This window comes from Perognathus longimembris, chromosome 6 (genome assembly GCF_023159225.1).
Source record: "Perognathus longimembris pacificus isolate PPM17 chromosome 6, ASM2315922v1, whole genome shotgun sequence".
Taxonomy (NCBI): domain Eukaryota; kingdom Metazoa; phylum Chordata; class Mammalia; order Rodentia; family Heteromyidae; genus Perognathus; species Perognathus longimembris.
The window spans coordinates 51346733-51370304 of NC_063166.1; the positions used below are offsets into that span (position 1 = coordinate 51346733).

Genomic DNA, 23572 nt, shown 5'->3' on the forward strand with positions numbered 1-23572 from the left:
AGGCCCTGAGTCCAAACCCCAGGACTGGCAAAAAAAAAAAAAAAAAAATATCAAAAATTTTCTTTGTGTGTTTTATTTTATAACTTCTCTGTCCATTTTGTTTTTACTTTAACACAAGATGCAAATGGACTTCAAAGGTAAATAAATCACTATGTAATCATATTGTGATAAGTGGGGTGAACTTGACACAATTGTGATAAATGAGAGGGTGACATAGTAGGTCAAGAAGAATGATTCAATCTAGTGTAAAATTCGGGCAGTAGAAGAGTTGAATTTGAACTGGTCCCTGATAGTGGAGTGACATTTTTAAAGACAGAGATGTGGAACAGAGACATAATAGGCACATAGAAACATACTCATTACCTACAGAGACATTAGTGGCCCTGGATGGATAGTAATGGGATATAGTAGGATCTTTTAGTTTCCATTCTCCTACAGAGCATAGAATTCATTCTAAAGATTTCTATCACAAATCTTTAGTGACAAAAGTAGCAGATAAATAAGTGATAGGTAGATTTGTTAATTGAATAATTTTACTTACTAATAAAGTAATAAATTTTGTCTGTGATGTGATTTTTTTCTTCAACCTTTTTTTCTTTCTTTCACAGAAAGAATTTTCATCTGTTAAAGAAAAACTCAAAATTATTGAGAGAGCTGAAAAATCTGGATTCCCGTCAGTGGTATGTGAAAATAATCAAACTAATTTTTTTTCCTATCTATCTTGGTGTGTGCTTAGGTACCAGATAGAATTCTAGATGTAAACACACCTGCAGAGACCCAAAATGGTAGTTCTATAAACTACAGTCTAGCGGCATATGTACATGCCAAACCTTTGGTTCAGAAAATCCAAGCTTTCTACGCTGCTCTCCACTAACCTATGCTTTTGACTTGATGTCAGTGTGCTCCTCTAATCTATACTCTTGACTTTTGAGTTACTTTTTCTGTGGAGCAGTCAGTGGACATTTGGTCTCATTTACTCTAAAAGCTACCTGTTTTTCTAATGAGGAGATAGAAGTTTACCTGATTGAAACACCAAGGCCACCTGTACTAGAGTATTCAAAGCCACATGAGACTTTGTAGTCTATGCTGTGCACCATGTAGTGACATTCTGTAGTTGTGGCTTTCAAAACCATCAAAATCAAGACTAAGTATAGTCCTCTTTACATGACAGATGTGTAAGTCTTGAAAAGAATAAACTACTTTTCAGTCTTCAATTTTTATAAAACTTTTTTTTAATAAGGAAACTGCATAGAAAAGGAAATGAACTGAACAAAGCAGCTTTGGATCCCTCTTCTTGTCTTTAAGAATCTCCTCATATTCCATCAACTCTATAAACAGAAATTCAGGTTATTTTCTTCATGCTTGTTTTTCAGCTCTCCCTCATATATTTTATTCACAACATTTTTCTTACTCCTTAACTCATAACATTTGAAATATATTTGAACTTTATGTTTTGAAAGAGTGTTGGAAAAGTAAGGAGGAGGAAAGAAAAATAGCAGAGGACAGTTTTGTCTGGACAGGTCTTCTCTTGGTATTCAGATAAATAACTAGTGTTCTTCATTTCACTCCCATAAGCACTCATTTATATACTCGTTTCCTCCTATTTTAAGGCACTAGCTTCTCTTGCCTGACACTTACTGGGATGAGTTATGACCTGCTAGATAAATATGTTTAGGTGACTTTTTTTTTTTTTTTTTTGCCAGTCCTGGGGCTTGGACTCAGGGCCTGAGCACTGTCCCTGGCTTCTTTTTGGTCAAGGCTAGCACTCTGCCATTTGAGCCACAGCACCACTTCTGGCCGTTTTCTATAAATGTGGTGCTGGGGAATCGAATCCAAGGCTTCATGTATAGGAGGCGAGCACTCTTGCCACTGGGCCATATTCCCAGCCCTTAGGTGACTTTTGTATGGTCTTAGTTCTGGTCAAAACTCAAAAGTGACACCTGCTTTTAAACTCTTGTTGTGTCATTGTTATTTTTATATCAGCTTCACAACTGTGATTCTTCTTCAATGATTTGAATTCTTGAACTAGAATGAAAATAATAACTAACAAGCTCCAGTTAGATTTTTTTATTTTTTAATCAGTCATGGGGCTTGAATTCTGGGCCTGGGCACTGTCCCTGAGCTCTTCAGCTCAAGGCTAGTGCTCTACTACTTGAGCCACAGCGCCACTTCTGGTTTACTGGTGGTTAATTGGGGATCAGTCTCATGGACTTTCCTACGCAGGCTGGCTTGGAACCGGGATCCTCAGATCTCAGCCTCCTGAGTAGCTAAGATTATAGGCGTGAGCCACCAATGCCCAGCAGGATATTTTTAATACTTGGAAGATGACTTTATTACAAAAAAGTGGTCCTTTTGTCATGTCATTAAGGACCAAACAGATAATGAAATTGTGTTTATGCATAGCTGTGTCCTATTATTCCTTCAGAAAGATCTAGAATTAAGCATTCATTTTATGTGTGAGAATCAAGAGTATGGATTTTCTTTCTCCCTTTCCGTTCCCTCCCCTGTTTTCATACTTACTTTTCTACCTTCCCATGTGTCTCCTTATCCCTCTTGCAGGTTCTAATAGCCGCACACATGGAGAAACATTAATATTCCATGTACATTTCTTGAGTGTTGGAGTATGTCAAGATGGCTGTTCTGAGCCTGACTCCTTCTGTAGAAGATGACGTGAGGGCCTTTTCTCCTAGGTGGTCTTCCTACTCTGAAGAGAAATAAATATTTCAGCATCAAGGAAATTCTGTGTTTGTTACATAGAATTAAAAGAAAAGAAATACCTAGGATTAAACAATTCATTTACAGTGGTACCTGGGGAAAGAAACCATTCTCTGTGAAGATACAGCTCTATCACCATTTTAAATGTCTTCCTTTCTTAATTTGCCCAGTGAAACTTAGAGTATAAGATTTGACTTTTGCTGGGAATATGGCCTAGTGGCAAGAGTGCTTGCCTCCTATACATGAAGCCCTGGGTTCGATTCCCCAACACCATATATATAAATGGCCAGAAGTGGCACTGTGTCTCAAATGGCAGAGTGCTAACCTTGAGCAAAAAAAAGAAGCCAGGGACAGTGCCCAGGCCCTGAGTCCAAGGCCCAGGACTGGCAAAAAAAAAAAAAAAAAGATTTGACTTTTAAAAAATGCTTTAAGCTCATTAGAGATAAATAACTTGTTACTCCTTATACACTCTATTGGATTCAGTTTCCTGCTTATTGCTGTAATTCTTTTGCTCCAGGGGAGTGAAGACTGAGTTCTCTATGGAAATTTGTTGAGGGACTCCTGAAGGACTTAGCAATTCACTTCCTTCTCCCTCTTGTTCTTCAACATTAAATAAGCAGTCATTTGGGTCCCCAACTCAGATTTTCAAGCATGTGCTAAATTATTCCATGCTTCATAGTACTAAGTGATTATATTAGTATCTTGTAATTGTGGCCAATTTTTTGAGTGTTAATGCACTTTAGTTACATGAGGTGCAATTGAATTATCTCCCTGGGGTGCTGTTGCAGTAAAATATAGCTTTGAGGAACTGATTGGCAACCCTCTGCCCCTTGATTAACCTTCACTTAAAACCCCAGCTCCTGGATTTATTGTCTCATTGACATCTAAATGCCTATCAACTTATTCTGTGGTAAACGGTATTTTTGGATTCTCTGAAATATTCTGAAAGTAAATCTGGGACTTTCTACTGTAAGAATCTGGACTGTCCAAGAATCTGGACTGTCCTGTAGATTGGTCAAATAGCAGACAAGAACATAATTTGTTCCTCATCTTCACTTAGGACATTTATCTGTTTCTGATGTTAATTCATGTCACTGTTAGCAAGATATATAGCTTATTCTGAACATAATGTTAGGAAAAGTACACACTGTCTTGTATCTGTGGTCTGTAGACTGTATATGACCTCTGTACATAGAAATAACAGTGGGCTCTCCCTTTTAAATATGAGTGCCTTCTTACCCCCATGTGGTGAGGTGGATATTAAAAGAATGCTTTTTTTTAAGTTGTTGTTTTTGTTTGTTTGTCTCTTTAAATATTACAACACATGGTCTATTCCTAAAAAGGAAGAAAAATTTATTCTAATGAGAATAAGGGAATTGTTGGTTTTATGGTATTTGTGTTCTCCAATTACCTGTTCCTTCGTGCATTGGTTGTGCAGCTTATGGATATGAAGTGCTATTGTTGTTGTAATTACCATTTCAAAAGCTTACCTCTAATGAGACCAGACACAGAGTCTGTATCCGAGCAGGCTCTCTGTGGTACTAACATTTTGGAGGATGTGAAATTTGGTGAAGGTTTACAACTAAAGATCACCTTTCCTTACACCCACACCAGTCAGTCATCCATCTTTCAGTCTTGGTTCTTCCAGCTTCTATACTGAGTTAATGAGGACTCAAGGACCAATGAACAGTTGTGATTTAAAATAAAATAAAACAGCCTAGACTTGGAGAATAAGCAGAGACATTTTGCATAAACCTGAATTTGTTTTTATGCTTGTCAAATCTATAGAACTGAGATAATTGAATGCTAAGAGACTTTAAATATGTAGAGATAGCCAGAGAAAGAAATTGAGTAACTTTTTTTTCTCCTCTTCTTCAAAAGTTAGTGTAGCATTCAAGCCTCCAAATTATTCATAGTTCTTGGGATGAGCTGGTCTGACTCTAAGTGCCCCTTGTCAGTGTCACTGGGGTGGTAAATAATATGGCAACCCAGGCAGGAAAGTCATTTTTCATATGATATATTTTGTGCAAAAATACATCATAAAATGGTAACAGCTATGTTCTTTGTTTAAATGCGCAATTGTTTTTTAAAAATTATTCTTTTTCTGGGGCTGGGAATATGGCCTAGTGGCAAGAGTGCTTGCCTCATATACATGAAGCCCTGGGTTCAAATTCCCAGCACCACATATATAGAAAATGGCCAGAAGTGGCACTGTGGCTCAAGTGACAGAGTGCTAGCCTTGAGCAAAAGAAAGCCAGGGACAGTGCTCAGGCCCTGAGTTCAAGGCCCACGACTGGCCAAAAAAAAAAATTATTCTTTTTCTGTTCAAGTATGTTTATTATATGAGAACTTGAAAACAAATATCTATTTAAATGAGTAGAAGAGAACCTCTCTCCAGTTTTTATATAACATTTTAGTTTGTCTTTCTTCCTAAATAGAAAAACAATTCATGAGGAAGTAAATGCTAGATTTTGTTAAAATATGGAGCCAAGTTCTACCAGAATAGTTATCTAGTTCGATTATAATGTTGAGATATTAAGTAATTGGAAAATAGAAACATTTCTGTATTGTTGAAGCACTTAACAGTATTTTCTGTGAGATTTCTCAGAATGTAATACAAAAGAAGAGTGTAACTGCTCTAGAAGTGGTAATCTGATTTTTTTGTTAAATATTGACTAGTAAAACTCACTGACAATGGGACTGTGGATGAGGTATTCTTTTTTTTGTTTTGTTTTGTTTTGTTTAAACCTGAGGAAGTGAGAATCTTTTTATTTATTTATTTTTCTTTTTTTGTCTTTTTTTTCTTTTTTTAAATTTTTTATTATAAAACTGATGTACAGAGAGGTTACAGTTTCATACGTTAGGCATTGGATACATTTCTTTGTTACCTTGTCCCTCATACCCCCCTCTCCCCTCCCCCTTTCCCCCCTGAGGTGTTCAGTTCGCTTACACCATACAGTTTTGCAAATATTGCTTTTGTTGTTGTTTCTCTTAATTTACCCTTTGTCTCTCAATTTTGGTATTCCCTCTCAATTTCCTAATTCTAATACCAGTATACACGGTTTCCAATATACTCAGATAAGATAACAGAGATAGTGTAGGTACAATCCAAGAAGGTGATACAAGAACATCATCAACAGTATAAACTACAGATACACATGGGATGTTGAAAGTAGTTACAACTGTGATATAACAATCATTTCCATAAAATGGAGTTCATTTCACTTAGCATCATCTTATGTGATCATAAGGGTATAGCTATTGGGCTCTTGTGATCCTCTGCTGTGGCTTGCCTAATCCTGTGCTAATTATTCTCAATAAGGGAGACCATAGAGTCCATGTTTCTTTGGGTCTAGCTCACTTCACTTAGTATAATTTTTTCCGAGTCCTTCCATTTCCTTACAAATGGGGCAATGTCATTCTTTCTGATAGAGGCATAAAATTCCATTGTGTATATGTACCACATTTTCCTGATCCATTCATCTATGGAGGGGCATCTGGGTTGGTTCCAGATTCTCGCTATGACAAATTGCGCTGCAATGAACATTGTTGTGCTGGTGGCTATACTGTGATTTTGGTTGTGTTTTTTTGGATAAATACCCAAAAGTGGGGTTGCTGGGTCATAGGGGAGTTCTATATTTAGCCTTCTGAGGAATCTCCATACTGCTTGCTAGAGTGGCTGAACCAGTTTACATTCCCACCAACAATGAAGTAGGGTTCCCTTTTGGCCACATCCCCTCCAACAACTGTTATTGTTAGTTTTCTTTTTTTTTTTTTTTTTTTGGCCAGTCCTGGGCCTTGGACTCAGGGCCTGAGCACTGTCCCTGGCTTCTTCCCGCTCAAGGCTAGCACTCTGCCACTTGAGCCACAGCGCCGCTTCTGGCCATTTTCTGTATATGTGGTGCTGGGGAATCGAACCTAGGGCCTCGTGTATCCGAGGCAGGCACTCTTGCCACTAGGCTATATCCCCAGCCCCCATTGTTAGTTTTCTTGATATATGACATTCTTACTGGGGTGAGATGGAATCTCAATGTTGTTTTGATTTGCATTTCTTTTATGGCCAGTGATGTAGAGCACTTTTTCATATGTCTCTTGGCCATTCTCATTTCGGATGAGGGATTCTTGAGTAAGGCTCTGTTTGAAATAGAACCATGTTCTCAAAACTAAACTAGCATCAAATTGCAGGATAGGGGTTGGTTCAGCTACTTTGTATAATTTGTAGAAGCTGCTTATTAAGACATTCAAATATACCATTATATTTCTAATCAGTCTAACATGGATTTAGCTGAGCAGTCTATGCCAGATGTACAAAAGAAATTTTCAGGTCAGGGTCCCTTTCTTCAAAGTATCATGCTTACTTTAGTAAGTGAATTACCTAAATATAATAAACTTACCATAATCCATCATGGAGCGTGCCAATATAAAGGATTTGTATGACCAAGTAAGGTTTTCTTGGATAGTTGTCCACCCCACCTAACAAACATCCTCAGTATAAGCAGAGCACAGGATTACATATTATCCTTTGGCAAAGAAAACAACCAAGTATCCTCTGCTTGGAGAAATTTTTATTTCTCATAAAGTCTTGGCATATTTGCTTCAATTGAGGAAATACCCAATGTCTGTATCTAGAAGTGTGTTATAGATCTACTCCCAATTCATATGTATGTGAAATTCTTTACAAGACGATGCTGTTTATCAAAAACGGGATGCTCTGATAGGTTGTTTAGTGTATGTTTTGTTTGGTGTGTGCTTTCAGGAACCAGACTGCCTTTTATGAGTTCCAGTCTCCTCTGTTTGCTGTGTGTGTTTCTTATTTAATTTCTGTACCCGATTTTAGCCACCATTCCAAGGCAGGTAATGATGATAGTGCTGGTCTTTAGAGTAGCTGTAGAGAATAAATGAGATGTGTATTAAACCATCTTACAACAATGATCGACTCTAGGAAGTTCCAGTAAATGTGAGCTTAATAGCAGACATCATGTTGATGGTAGCAGTAAAATAAAACTTTACATAGAGAATTGTAATTCATTTAAATTTGAACTTTTACAGTCGTGAGACACATAAAATTGCAGTATTTTACATTGCTGAAGGTCAAGAAGACAAGTGTTCAATCCTGTCCAATGAAAGAGGAAGCCAAGCATATGAAGACTTCGTTGCTGGTCTTGGATGGGAGGTAATTGATTTAATTCAATAGTGGTTTACCAATACTATTTACAGATATGTATAGCACAGGTAAAGGTCAAAAACTGAAGAATGGGGCTGGGGATATAGCCTAGTGGCAAGAGTGCCTGCCTCGGATACACGAGGCCCTAGGTTCGATTCCCCAGCACCACATATACAGAAAACGGCCAGAAGTGGCGCTGTGGCTCAAGTGGCGAAGTGCTAGCCTTGAGCGGGAAGAAGCCAGGGACAGTGCTCAGGCCCTGAGTCCAAGGCCCAGGACTGGCCAAAAAAAAAAAAAAAAAAAAAAACTGAAGAATGTGTTGAACTTCCCATCTTTTCTATTCAGTAGTCATCTTCATTATTTTACATGTGAACATTTGTCTCCCCTTAATATTTTTTCACTTGCTTTGTACAAAACTGAATACTCAGGTGCACTTACCAAGCCACATACAGTTTGTATAGAGAAGTGAAAAACGGGGTTGAGCTGAGAAGCAATGGTTTTACCACAGTATGGAGACTGGAGAAGGAAGCAATTAAGAAAGAATTGGATGAAATCAGAAGTTGAAATTAAAGTAGAATACAGTAGCCATGATGGTTTAGCTGTCATCCAATTTTCCGTACATTCCCAAGATGGTTGATAGTAACCATTTAGGTTTTATTCTTTACTAAATAATAACTGACACATATATGTCTGTATATTAATATAGACATGTACACACATAAACACATACCTGCCTCCTAGGAACATACATAAATAGATAGATTGGTAGATAGATAGATTTCCCCAGAATCTGTAATGGATTCAAAGTAGTCAGAACATGCAAATCAGGGGCTGGGGATATGGCCTAGTGGCAAGAGTGCCTGCCTCATATACATGAGGCCCTGGGTTCGATTCCCCAGCACCACATATACAGAAAATGGCCAGAAGTGGCGCTGTGGCCCAAGTGGCAGAGTGCTAGCCTTGAGCAAAAAGAAGCCAGGGACAGTGGTCAGGCCCTGAGTCCAAGCCCCAGGACTGGCCAAAAAAAAAACAGGGCTGGGAATATGGCCTAGTGGCAAGAGCGCTTGCCTCCTACACATGAAGCTCTCGATTCCCCAGCACCACATATATGGAAAACAGCCAGAAGGGGCGCTGTGGCTCAGGTGGCAGAGTGCTAGCCTTGAGCAGGAAAAAGCCAGGGAAGGTGCTCAGGCCCTGAGTCCAAGGCCCAGGACTGGCCAAACAAACAAAAAAAAAATGCAAATCAAAATATCTAATATAATTTTTTCTTGTTATCGTTATATGTGCTAAGAGAAAGAAAGACTCAAATTGTGCATAAGCACAACTTGGCTCCAAGAGTTCAGCATCAGCAAAAAGCCTGCTGTAAATAAGAGGACAGGGCAAGAGTACACCAAGATCTAAAGTATATACTTTCAAAAAAAATCCAAGTAGTAGGGTTTTGATTTTTTTTTTTTTGGCTTGTGTGTGTCTGTGCATGTGCACATGCTTGCCCCAGTCTGGAGGCTTAAACTTGAGGCCTAGACGCTGTCCCTGCTTTTGTGCTCAAAACCAGTGCTCTACCATTTTAGCCACAGCTCCACTTCTAGCTTTTTTAAGTAGTTAATTGTAGATAAAAGTCTCATGGACTTTCTAGGCTGGCTTTGAACTGTAATTCTCAGATCTCAGCTTCCTGAGTTTCTAGGACCATGAACCACTAAGCTTCCAAGTAGATTTTATTCTAAATACCATTGTACTTCTGATAAATCAAAATGTTCTTCTTACCAATAAACTTACTTTGTTTTTTGGAAGGCCTGGGGCTTGAACTCAGGGCCTAGGTGTTATCCCTGAGCTTTTAAATCACTGCAAGCTAGTGCTCTGCCACTTGAGCCATACCTGTACTTCTGGCTTTTTTGGTAGTTAATTTGAGATAAGAGTCTCACACTTTTTTTCCTGGACTGGCTTCAAACTATGATTCTCAGATCTCAGATTCCTGAGTAGCTAGAATTATAGGCATGAACCACTAGCACCCAGCTCCTTTTTTATTTACCATGGAATATATCATTTGACATGTATTTTTGGATTATATATTTTTAAGCTACACTTTCTTAACTAGCATTTGAGAAATGCTAGAACATTAATTCAGAGTGGCCCAGAAGACATTTTTCTATTTTATGTGTGTTAAAATAGGTACCTTACTAAAAGAAAAGTCATTTATGACAAATTAAATTTAGATTGAGTCCCTAAGACGTGAATATGTATGTCATACTTTAAAAGGAATGGCCCATACTTGGAAGTCGTACAAACTAGAACAACCCTTTTGATGGCACTTTAAGAATGATACTAACTTGTGTACATTTGTACCCCTTAATAATTAGTTAAGGAAGTTTGTTTGCCTGCTTGCTTGTTTGCTATGATAGGGATCAAACCTAGGACCTTGCACATGCTAGGCAAGTACTTTACCACTGAGCCATGCTAAGCTAATCCTTAAAAATTTGATAGTTATTTTCTTTAATTAGAAGGATTACAGAACAATTTTATTTTTACATTTTTATTGTTCTTTATTTCTGTAAAATTTTAACCTTGTCTGACCTTGTATTATATTTGTTTATAGTCAGGAAGAAATATATTGGAATGAAAATAGTTTTTTTCGCCTAAATGTACATTCCTTTTAATGATTGAGAACAGCTTAGGATTAACCTACTTGTTTTCTTATATGTGCCCTTCATCAGGTTGATCTCTCAACCCACTGTGGGTTTATGGGTGGCCTTCAACGCAATGGCAGCACAGGGCAGACCGCCCCTTACTATGCTACCTCGACTGTGGAAGTGATTTTCCACGTTTCCACTCGGATGCCATCAGATTCAGATGATTCACTTACCAAAAAGGTAAGGTACCTCCTTGGGGACAATACAAAGCTGCCCAGGTGGGTAGGTGCCCAGCTGACACTGAAGAAATACCAGGTCCAATGGACACCAAGGCTTCTTTCCTCTGGACTCTTCTTTTTTGTTGTTGTGTTGTTGGTTATGGAGCTTGAGCTCGAGCTCCGGGCTTAGGTGCTGTCCCTGAGCTGTTTTGCTCAAGGCTAGTAGTCTGCCATAGCTCCACTTCCAGTTTTTGAATGGTTAATTATAAATAAGAGTTTCACAGGGACTTTTCTGCCTGGACTGACTTGGAATGGCAATCCTCAGATCTCAGCCTCCTGAGTAGCTAGGATTACAGGCATGAGCCACATGCACCCAGCTCTCTGGACTCTTCTTTAGGATACAGTTGTGATGAATATAAAATACTCTCTTGGACCAATTTAGGTTTTGAGATTAAAGTCTGGGAAAAGTAAAGGGCTTAAATGATACTACTTTTAGATCTTCTCTATTAGTCCCTGACAGAAACTAACATTTTTACCTCACAGACTGAAGGCCACAGTGTGTAATAGCCTATATCACAAAAGTACTGGTGGAGCTCTGGGAAAACCATCTTTCTCAGGTTTGCTGGGAGTGATTCGAGAGCATCTGGCAAAATGACAGGTTCAGATGTGCTGCTGTCTTCCCTTGGCTGCTCACTCTTTTATTCTTCAGCTTTGACCCAGTTGGGCACTTTCCTTGGAATTGAAGATACCTTTTTCCCTGGGGGAAGTACCCTCAGGGAAATGGCTCTGTACTTCACAGCCTGCAGCATGTGTACCTCAGAAAATCCTGTGTTCAGAGTCAGAAGTACCTTAATAAAAGAGAGGTTTAGTCTGGAAAATAATCCACTCCTGTGAGTTTCCAGATGAGTAGAAAGTCCCAGTGCAATTAGATTTATACTCATCTGACCTATGAGCTTGTGATGGAGCCTAGAATACCAACCTCATACTCATTCTCAAGGAACTGAGCACTACACCTCACACATTGACTAAGGCTAGCTATTAAGGGAGTGTGATGATATGATTAGAGCCAGGCCCTGAAGATAACAAACCTGTGATCTAGTGTGTGTCCAGTTATTTCACTAGATAGTCCCTTAGTTTCTCATCTATTAAATAAGATAAAAATGCAGTCCATGTCACAGTGTAATAAATCATTCATGCAAAATTGCTTAATATTGTGCCTGGTAAGATCTCTCCAACCATCGGCCCCTGTTAATATCCATTGGTCTAATTGATCCTTACTTTTAACCATTGTCTATTATTAGCCAGGTGATTGATATTAACTCATGCACAACACTATCTTTTTCAATGTGCTTTTATTTATCTACTACACTGTAGCTATAGACATTTGCACTGTGTACACAGTAGGCAACAGTGCATGTAAGACATCAGAACTTCCATCACAACCCTGTCACAGATGATTTTCATAGTGATCAAGTGTTTCAGATATACAAAACATAATTTGCATTCAGAAACTCAGCAGCCCTTCTACCCACATAGCCTAGCATGCTACACTGGGCACAAGAGGTGTTAGCTAGGTGCTGCTTCCCACTGACATTAGAGGAGCTGCTTCTCTGTCTTGGGTTCTGATGGCTGCCTCTAGCTGCCAAGGTCTTAGAAAGGAGGACCTTGTCCTTCATTAGTGTCTCAGAGCCTAACACAATTTATGGATATCACAAGTGAGCCTCACACATTTTTTAAATGTGTAAATTTTTACAATTCTGCAGATGTATCACCATATTCTATGATTTTCTTATGACAGATAACTATATTGTCAAAAGAGTTCCATGTACAATATTTAAGTATTTTCTAAAGTAAAGTGGATTTTTTTTCTTTCTTGTTGTTACTATTTTAAAAGACATATTGTTTTCTTGATAAAATGCCATGTTATAAATAATGTTCCAAGGCTTGGCCTGGTTGAAAGATTCCCCGCTGTAATAATCAAAATTCAACTGATACCTTTTGCAGCTCTGAGATTTAGCATCATTAGTGATAAACTCTCTTTATCAGGACGTCTCACAGCTAGACTAAAATTCAGACACAGTAACAGCAGCCCACAGTTCCTTGTCTTATTCTAACTAAATTGACTCTAACAGCTTAAAAAATGAGCTGCAAAATTCTAAAGTGATTCATGCTCTTTTCTGCCCCTGTCATGGGGGGACTTTTTCAATTCTGCAATCTGGTTGCAACCCCATTCTGAACTCTTGATCCTTCACTGCAGAAATTTGTTAGCTCTAGCTAGATTAGATTTTTCACAGCTAATCTAACTGCTGTAGGGGTTTGCAGAGTGGGGACAGAGCTGTGCTATTGGATTTGTCCAATTCATTTGACTCCAGGACTATAATTGCACTTATGTCTTACAAGGCTTTTATAGCCTCAGGCTAGCCAGCCGCATAAAAAACAAATTGGCAGTGATACAGTATGAGTGAAAAGGGATGAAAGGCCCACATTATCAGTCTCCAGGCAGGGCTGTTCTGGCAGGAAGTTTCTTGGTTAATTTACAAATAAAACTTAGATTTTAGGATGGGCAGACTGTCAGCTAAACAATGGGGATGTCAGGCCTGACTGTTACTTAGTAAAAGTAGCAGCCGGGCCCACTGAGGAGCAGGAATTCTTCAATCAAACAGACGACTCCTTCTGGAGCCAGCTGGCAATGTAATGCAATTAGTTGGGAAAGGAGGTCAGCCTATTAGGTGTGGACCGTGACCAGTGTCACCAGTGGCGTGCAGCCTGGCAGCAGCAGGCAGAATAGCTTGAGCATAGGGACTTTAGAACTCTGTCAGGACATGAAGTAGAGTTGATTTCTTGAGACTCCAATGAACATCCAGACCTTTTGGAGCCTGTTGGAAGAAGAAGCAAAGCTAACAGGAATGCCAGCTCCATTCCAGGGCAAGGGCAAGGCTCACCAGTCTACTCCCAGAGGCACATACCTTAGATCAACTTAACTCATGTGCCATGAGCAAACCCATCAGTGTTTCTAATTTGAAGGCATTACGTCAAAGTTCTCAGACAAAATCATATTTCTGTACTGAAATCTCTTTAAGGTGAGCACCACTTTAAATTTCCAGAATATTCTGATATAGTGAGCAGATTGTCCAGATCAATTTGGTTTGTTTAGTAAGCAGAAGAGGATGCACTTTTTGTTCTTTGCTTTAGATATATCGGTGAATTGGTCTTATAGCCTTAACTCTTAGTTTTGTCATTTAGCTAGTCAAACTGCAATGTGTCCAGAAGTTAGAGTATCATGATAATCAAGATAGCTACACAAAGCTCAGTGGTGGAATTCCTGCCTAACATGCATGAAGCCCTAGGCTTCATCTCCAGTAAAACACATACACATACTATATTCATACGCACAGTTTTTAAATGACAAAGATTCTTCTCATCCAAAGATCATTCAAATATTACAAGAAAAGTGAAAGTTTGTTTTGAAATACTGATTCTAAGCAAAACATTCTAATCAAAAGCAAAGTTTGTATGCCCTAGAGGATTTTTTGTCATGGTTTATGTGGGTGTGCATAAATATATGTACAATATATAGAATTTATATGTTTTCATTTTGTGTAGATATCTACACAAAAATAGTTTCTCCTTAATTACAGAATTATTACACTAGGAAGGAGGGTCTATTAGTATGATACTGCTCTCTCTTGCTGTACTTCTGAGAATGGGTTATGTAATTTGCAATTGAGTAATCCAATTTAGAAGGGGAGAATAACTGCAAAATTTCAGCAGTCACTGTACCACTTAGAGATAATGCTTTCATCTGATCCTTGTGTAATAAAGGGACCTATTACAGGTGTTGGGTGCTGGTATCAGGTAGTAGTACACAAGCAGGGTTTTGTAGGTTTCCATTTGAATGCTTGTACTAGCAGTTTTAACAAGAGGTCCTGAACTCTTCAGGATCAGGGTTGTAGCCTTGAACTCTTAAGGCAAGACCAATTCTCACTACTTCCTACAGCTCTAAATTCCTTCTAAAGTTTCAGTTGGGTAATATCCATATTCCCTGTGAAAAGCCTACCTGTCTTACCATGTCTGTGGGGTTGGCTGTGGTGTTATTTTCTACAAAAAGATTGAATTGTAGGAGTATTGTAAGATCCTTGCATGTTTTGTTAAAAAGAAAAAGATAGGAATAGGAACAAAGTATAGTTCAAAAGTACTTGCTTAGCATGTACAAGACCCTCGGTTTTATCCCTACCACTGAAGAAAAGAAGGAACAGGAAAGGGAAGGGGAAGGAGAAGAGGAAGGAAAGAACAAAGATAGGATAGAGGGAAATGTTTAGCACTGCTATGAGAAATCATTGTCCTTTTTTCTCTCTTTGTGTATTGAATTGGCTGTACCTTTTGCCTGCTATACAATATATTGTACAATATAGTATTTATATGTTGATTGGTGAGGGAGGAAAAAAAGATTTACTAGGTAATTTTTGCATTTGGAAAGTTGTCAATTCCATTAAATTGTTCTGGTTCATCGTGACTTGTGTTCAGCCCCCTCAATTGCACTTGTCCTGGAGCCCATATTCAAATGTAATCGAATCGTGCGCCCTTAGTATAGGTACAGATGCAAGTCTCTTTTTAAGTAATTGACTTGTGCAGTCATTCCCAGAGTAAGAGAGAGTGAAGAATAAGCAGACATTGCAACAAACCACTTTGTTTGTTACCTAATAAATGGGAAAGAAACTATAGGGGTCACTTTGGATTTTTTTTCTTTGTGGAAAATCTGAAATCTGTAAAGAAAATAGTTTTTATGCTGCTATGTTTTAAATATGCAGTATTCCTGAGAATTCTTTCTTAATCCTTTAAAACATTAGATTTGATACATTTCTATTTTACTAAAGTTCTTTTTTAACTCACTATGTTTTTAATTTTTTATCTGTTAAATCAACAAGGAAGCAAGAAAGACTTTTTTAAGGTGATAGATAGCAACCTTCTGCTACTAGATGCAGAGACAGAAACCTCACATTTCAAAAGGCTTTCTCTAGTCAACATTTTAATCTTTACAATCTGTTCAACTCCTCCTTTTAGGCTTCTCAACTGATTTCTTATGCAGTTCCCTCTATCTGGGAATGGTGAAGTTGTCATGCAGGAGGTTTATCAAGGTTGTCCTTGCAAGCTGCACAGCTTGGCCCTGAAATCTTTCTGCTAAAACATCTGTAAAAAGGACCATGATTCTATAATTTGCTTTTTAGAGTTTAAATCCTCTCTCTATATAAAATTATACAAACAAGCAGGCTCAGATCCTTGAGCTGTTACACTAAAGCAACTTTCATAAAGGCTTAGATAGTTGTGGTAGTACAAATAGCACTGAACCAGTAGCTCAGTCCAAGTTCCTAGCCTACCTGGCCTACACGGTGTTCATGGGGGTCTGGGTGTACATAGCCTTCACCTTCCTGAGCATAGGATAAGATAGCATTGGATCCCTCAGGGAGTTTGTGGCAAGATTAAACAAGACAATATGTGAAACACATTGGCACTCTTAAAGAGTTTAAATTTACCATTTAATTTCAAATTTAAAATGTCAGATACTAGATCCCTACCAAATCATATATCTATTTTTCCTAAATAAGTATAATTTTATACATTCATTTTCTTAAATGTTTATCCTAAGACTAATTTCTTATATAGTTCTTAACTTTTTCTTATAATGGCTTATGTTGTCTTATATTCTTCTTAATATCCACTGAATTAAGAGGCTTATAATACTAGCATAACAAAAAATACTCTTGGCATTAATTTTTAGAGACAAACTCATCAAAACAAAGCATATGATTATGACATAAGAGAAAACCCCATTAAGGAAAAAAAATGACCTTGAAAAGTTGGTGCCTCATCCAACCAGAATATTTCCTCAGTACTTAGAATTATGATCTTAGTACCCAATGTACCTCATAGAAGATGAATGTATTTTTATGGAATTGTACTTCTAAAAATTCTCATAAAGGCATCCATGTTGTGTCCTACTTTGGACATAAAGTACTTTCTCCTCTGAATTTTATAATTCAATTTGTAAGCCATGACCCCTTATAAACTGCTGTTATCACCTTGATTATTAAAGAGCCAATTTTCTGTTGCAGCTCCGTCACTTGGGGAATGATGAGGTCCATATCGTCTGGTCTGAACACTCCAGAGACTACCGCAGGGGGATTATTCCAACTGCCTTTGGAGACGTTTCGATCACTATTTACCCAATGAAGAATCACATGTTCTTTATTGCAATAACGAAGAAACCTGAGGTATGTTTTCTACAGCATCTGCCATCTAATTCGCTGTTATTGAAACAGTAACTTGAGTTCAGAGGAATTCTTCCAACTGATGGGTATCTTACATACATATCCAAATGTGTGTGTGCCATTATGTAAGAATGCAATATGAACTAGAATTTTCAAAACTGTCTTTAATCATGAGCACAAAATTACATATTATATTCTTGGCCCCTTTGAAAATTTGTCAAAGAAAATTGTGATTGAAAATAATATACATTTTCGAAATGTATGTTTGAAAGACTACTTTTTAAAATGGGGCACATTGATTTAGTAAAAGTTAAAAGACGTACGTGTGTGTGTGTGTGTGTGTGTGTGTGTGTGTGTGTATAGCTAGCTAGCGTTTGGGGGATATCTATAGGTATAGAGCCAATGTTGTCTGAGGATAGGCATTGATTTATCAGCCTCTAATCAGTACTAATAGAGGTCACACCTGAAGGATTTTGAGCATGTCCACAAAGCGATTGTGTCCTTAAAGCACAGCTGACATGATGGGTATTAACAAGCAAAGCACCTTGCCACAGAATCAATTCAGTTATGTCAATTGGTATTGATCATGGGACTGAATAGAACAATCCAGTAGTCTATGCCTTATGTACTGGCTGCTGTTACCATACTTGTGCCTTTTAGTGATATCTTGGCAATACTTTATGTAATGACTTATTTTTGTTTTGAACTTCTTATGAAGAGTTTTTAAGTTAGACATTTAGAATATTAAGCCACTCCTCAAGTGTTCTTCGGTCTAATTGTAAATACAGTCTTTATTTTCATTCCAAATCATTTTGAAAGAACTGAACATTGTTGTTTTTGAACTTTTAAAAATTTAAAATAGGGGCTGGGAATGTGACCTAGCTGTAGAGTGCTTGCCTAGCATGCAGGAAGCCCTGGGTTCAATTCCTTAGCACCACATAAACAGAAAAAGCCAGAAGTGGTGCTGTGGGTCAAGTGTTAGAGTGCTAGCCTTGAGCAAAAAGAAGCCAGGGACAGTGCTCAGGCCCTGAGTTTGAGCCCCAGGACTGGCAAACAAAAGATAATAATAAAAATAATAGGTCACTGAAATTTATAACCTTAAGTAATAAATTGTGATCATTAAATGAGGTAATAAGTGAAAAAGTGCTTCAAATGTTCCCTACCCTAGAGTGAAAGGCATTTCAGCATTAGCTACTATTAGTATTATTGCTATAGTATTTGTGCTATAGTTACTGTCACAGAAATAAAGTTTGTAATGAATGCCAAGTTTAGCATGCATATTTTTTTATAAAACTAGATAAATGAGAATCAAGTCCTGAATCCAGCAAATCCAATTTCTGATGCAAAAGAATAAAGGCTCTTTTATTCATTGGGTAAAGATGCCAAAACGTCATATCAAATATTTATATTATCTCTTATTCAGCCCTCTGTGTATGTGAAGTGTTCAATTTTGTACCATAAGGAAAGGATTAGTGCTAACATTATCTACTCTTTGTATTTGTATTACTTTAATTTTTAAAATTAAACTGAGAATTTTAATATTAGAAAACCAATAAATTTATTCTCTTTTACCACTCAAAACTAGAAAATCTGTTTCTTTAGTATTTAGTGTGGATTAGCTAGCTTTATTAATTCATTTTCAACATAGTCTTCTAAAATGCCATTTAATGTCTTAAAAATGTCACATTTATCTTTGAAGTAAATAAAGGACATGAAAAATGTTTCAGTTCATTTCATAGTGTCAAAAGTGATATTTAAAATAGTAATTATAAAATGCATAAAAACACTAGTATTTTTAATTTACCTTTAAAATTGTTATTCAAAATATGTAAGTTTAATAATTTGACCATAAGGCCAGATGAGAGTAATTGAGCAAGTTGCTTTCTTAGTATTTTAATTCAAAAAGCCTGAAGAGAAGACAAAAATAATGGATAACTAGAAATTTAGTGTTATTCCTACATTTAAAGTACAAACCATTACAATGTAATAAAATTAATCCAGACATTTCCAGGGCAAGTGTGGCTGACCTTTTGTTCACCAACCACTGACCCCAGGGTGAATGCAAGAGCCTTTCGGAGGGAAAGTCTGTTTGTTTGGCTTCAGTCCCTGGTATTTAAATTGCATTCCCTAATCAAATGAAAAGGCTGTCCTCTCTATCAGGTTACAGAATCCATGGCAACATTTGGCCTTTTATATCCATAATGTTAGCCTTTTTGTTTGCATCTAAGTAGAGACACCTGGAGCAATGTTAACATTAACCGCTTTAGCATTAATAGCTTCATTATATAAGAATTTCTGATCAGATAGCTGTTACTTTTGTTATATTGCCTCAGCTTGTATTGTTGTCATTTTTTATCTCCCTGCTTGGCAACCAGGCAATGATTTGCAAATTTTTTGTCTTGATTAATTAAGCAATATAATTATCAGTAACCGTGATGCAGTCTTTGCTCAACAAAGCTTCTGAGAGAAAACAATGGTAAGTCTGTTAGTATGAATGCATTCCACGCGTCCCAGATGCATGAGGATATTATGGACAATGAGGGGAAAGGCCGCCTGTGAGCGAGGACAAAGGGTGCCACGCAGACTCGACACACTGCACATACCGCCAGGGACATGCTGCAGGCTCCCTGGGACACAGACGCCTCGTTAGATTACAGCTAGTCAGCAGAGATTAATTCTTAGCCATTTGGTGCAATAATTTACCCATTCCCCAGTCTTTTAACTAGTGTTCCTTACTATGAAAGTGAAGGGTCTAAAATCAAAAGGTTTGTTTAGCCTTGTCTACTTTTAGGAATTGCCACCAAAAAAATCTCTTTTTTTTTTTTAACTTATAAATTGTAATGTGCAGTTGCTTTAGGTTGACAGTTATTCCCATTAGATGACCAGGATTTGTGTAAATTTCAGAAGCTGTGGATGGAGTCAAAGGCATTTTAGCACCTGTATATTTCATATGAATGTAGTATGACTCTGTGGTCTAATTACATTTGCTTTACTGATCTTTGGGCAGCCATACTTCCCAAAGAATAATTTTAATTCTTTTTTAGGAGAAAAAAAAACACTCAGTACACAAAAAGTCCTGCTCATTGGATAGAGTCATGCATATTCAAATTGTACTTTCATTCAGTTGGCCTCATTAATAGCGTATGTAATAATGTAGGGCTATTTGTAATACAAGCTCACAGGCAGCATTGCTTCCAAGTCCTTTGAAATTTAACATATTTCGCTTTTTCATTCCATACACCTCCCTTAAATATACAAATTATGTGCCTGGCAGAATCCGCCTCCTCTTAATAATACACAGCATTTGTGAAATAGTATGTTGAAGGCGTGTGGGTGTGCTTGTGTGCCTGCATAAAAACCTCATTTCTTGAGCATTGTATTGAACTTTTTTTTCTTTTTGAATTAAATTTTTAACCGTCCTCCATAGCATCATTTAGTTCTTAAGTTTCTTTTGAAATAAGTCTATCTCCATAAATACTGGGGCAATAATCTTTTGGTCATAGAACCAAACTATATTACTACTAGGCTTGATGTTTTTGTCCTATTTTTATCAATAAATCAGCTATCCAGAAAAGACTTGAATGTAAGGCAGAGAGTGTGAGTGACTTTATGAAGTTGGTGAAAACAACTTATTTGTTCTTTAGCTAAGTGATTCATAAAGCTTCCACACTACAGTGAGTTCCTATGTTGCTTTCCCTGTCTTCAATGACTAGAAAGTCATTGGAATTCATAGTGTTTGTGAAAATCAGTTTTAATTCTTGTGACATATTAATCTCCAAGCACATTAGTGACTGAATGGTAACCATTTGACTAACAAGTAGTTCTGAAGTAGCCTTGACCAGGACCTGTTAAGACTAGTGGAAGTTTTGTGATGGGTCCACCCTCATGGCTTCAACTGGACCATTACTGTTAGAAATATAAAACATTTATATCCTCCAAACTCAATCACTTAGTTTATCCTAGTAGATATGAGCATGGGAGAAAAACTTACAATGACAAATACTTCCTTAGGAGTATGAAGAAGGAAAGTGTGAATAGGATAGGAGATGAGATGCCAGTGATCTAGTTTCAAGGCTGCCACAGTGAGTGGGTATCTTAAGCAGATATCTCAAGTTCTTTGACCCTTAGGTTCCTCAGTGGTAAAATTTAGCTGTGGATTAAGCCTGGATGCAGTCCTTTCAGGGACTGTAAATGAAGCCATTGAATCCTTTGTCCTATACACCCATACTTTCCTTAATTTGCCCTGACCACACTCTGGTGACAGCCAAAAGGATAGCTGGTTCTCTTTGCATCTTTATCAACATGGCAGGTGGGGGAGACAGACAGAACTTACGTACATATTTGTTTGGCTGTGTATCGCTCTTTAGGATGACACCTAGACCTGGCCCTTTGCCTGAACCAAGTGCCTAAAAAAATGCTGGCAAAAAGCTGATATACCAAAAGCCACCTGATCTTTTTGCACAGAGGAGGCCAAGAGAAGCCATTTTGATACCTGTGTTTGAAAGGAAATGCTTTAAGCTTGCTAGAGTGGACTCATTACATAAAGTTTTTTCTTTTTAAATTTGAAACATGGTTATATAAGTTTCTCTTTATTTCATGTGTACAATTTTCTTAAACATTTATCTCAATCTCAGTGAAATAGTCTTTTTGAGAACAAATCATGCCCTTTAAAATATTCTGAGAAATTCTTAAGGAAGTAAATTAATGTTTAGTTATACAGAGAATCATTTATTTAAAAAAATAATTACAAATGACTAGAATTTCAAAAAATAATGTATTAATTACTGTGGCATGATCTGTTTGGGTAATTTATTAATAGTAGCAGTAATATATATTTTAGTAAAAGATAGTTTGGAGAACTATGTGAAAAGGCATCTGTCATGTAGGTGTTATATTAAAACCAGATTTCTTCTATTCATTGCCATTTCTAATTAAAAGAATTCCCTGGATGTGAAGGATTTATATTGACCCTTTTGTCCAGTTTTTCAAACACTGAGACACCCACAAGAAGTTATAAAGAAAAATAATATTTATGTTATATGGTAAGCCTCACTAAAATGGAAGAAAATCTATACCCTGTTATTAGCTCCTAGCTGCTACTTTATCTTTCACAACAACTTGTTTTTGAGAATCCCTTCTTCATTGATTTTCCTTGAAAGCTGACATCTTTTTTCATTTTTTGCTTGGTATTTGAAATATACAGCTTCCTCCCATTTCATCTGTCTTTTCTCTTTCGGCCATCCAGGGTCAGCTTTTGTAAATGTACACTCAGGCTTGTGTCAGGAAGCAAGACAGTTCCTATTCTCTGCTTCTTATCTACCTCAGTATGAAGGGCCTTTTTGGCCCAATCAATGGAGGGCAGACCCTGCTAAACTCCTGCACACAGATGTACATGGTGTTAGCTATACTGGGAGATGGGGTGTCAGGAGTGCATAGTACCCTATTGTGGAAAGAAAACAAGACCTACAGAATTAGAGAATTTGTCCTTAAAGTTGTGTTTTCTGTGCTGTACTTGAAATTTACTGGTTTAATAGCATAGGGGTTTTCTTGGTGTGCTTTTTTTTATTGCGTTTACTTTCACTGATTACTGGACTGCTTTTAGGAAGAAGTGCATTTGAAGAGTGTGGTTACTAAAGATAGAAGCAGGAAAAGGTTCTTAGTTTGTTTTTTTTTGTTTGTTTGTTTCTTTGTTGTCATTGATGCCTGTATCTAGCAACTGAGTAGCTTTAGATCATCAGTAGCTCCTTAACTTTCCTCTGTGGAATTAAAATGCAACTTTTCCCCCATCACAGGAGTCAGGAAGTTTATATTACTTATCACTTCTAGCCCTATAGTCTCATCCTTCATCAGGTTCAACTGCTTATTTTGTGCTATGGGCACTGAAATTGTAACAACTTTGCCCAGCCTAACCTGACCCAATGTTGCACACCTGTGATCCTAGCACCTGGGGGACAGAGAATGGAAATCTCAAGATTTCCAGGCCAGTTTAGGCTACATAAAGACATGCAGACTCAAAAAACACACACACACACACACACACACACACACACACACACACACATTAAAACATACCAACCCTCCAGTCCACAGGGTTCTTTTTAATCTTAATATTTTTTAACCTCTGGAACCCTTTGTTCAGACCCACCAAACAAAAGAGCTATGGCAGCAGAGGTCTACTCAGCACCCCAGGACCACCCTGCCACCATTCTACCTTGACCTTTGAGGCATCTCTATGATTATATTATTCTGGAAATTTCAAGTGAGACAATTAGTTTGGTTAATAACCAACAGTTAGACCTGTGGTAAACTATTGTCTTCAATCAAGCAGGCAAGTTATATCTGTTGAGGCTGCTTCCTGTGATGGCCAGCACTATGTACAAAATGAACTATGCAGTTTGTGGGCAGGGAAAAATGAGAGGAAGCAAATGAAGGGTTGACAGTGTCCAAAAAGAATTGTACTCATTATCTGACTTACAGAATTGGAACCCCTTTGCCAAGCTCCTTAATAATAACATTAAAAAAGAAATACTGGAAAAAAAGAAGTGGTTGAACCAGAAGCTTCCAATTAGAATAGATAAGGTCGCC

At 37.5% G+C, this 23572-nt stretch overlaps 1 protein-coding gene across 1 annotated transcript in view; it reads left to right on the plus strand.

Annotated features, from left to right (window-relative positions):
* The window catches only part of Ralgapa2 (Ral GTPase activating protein catalytic subunit alpha 2), a 304413-nt gene that overhangs the window by 198170 nt on the left and 82671 nt on the right, over positions 1-23572 (plus strand). The window contains exons 33-36 of the mRNA XM_048348713.1: positions 609-680; positions 7765-7888; positions 10588-10743; positions 16832-16990. Coding sequence (XP_048204670.1) covers positions 609-680; positions 7765-7888; positions 10588-10743; positions 16832-16990 — 511 coding nt within the window. The remainder of the gene's footprint in view (positions 1-608; positions 681-7764; positions 7889-10587; positions 10744-16831; positions 16991-23572) is intronic.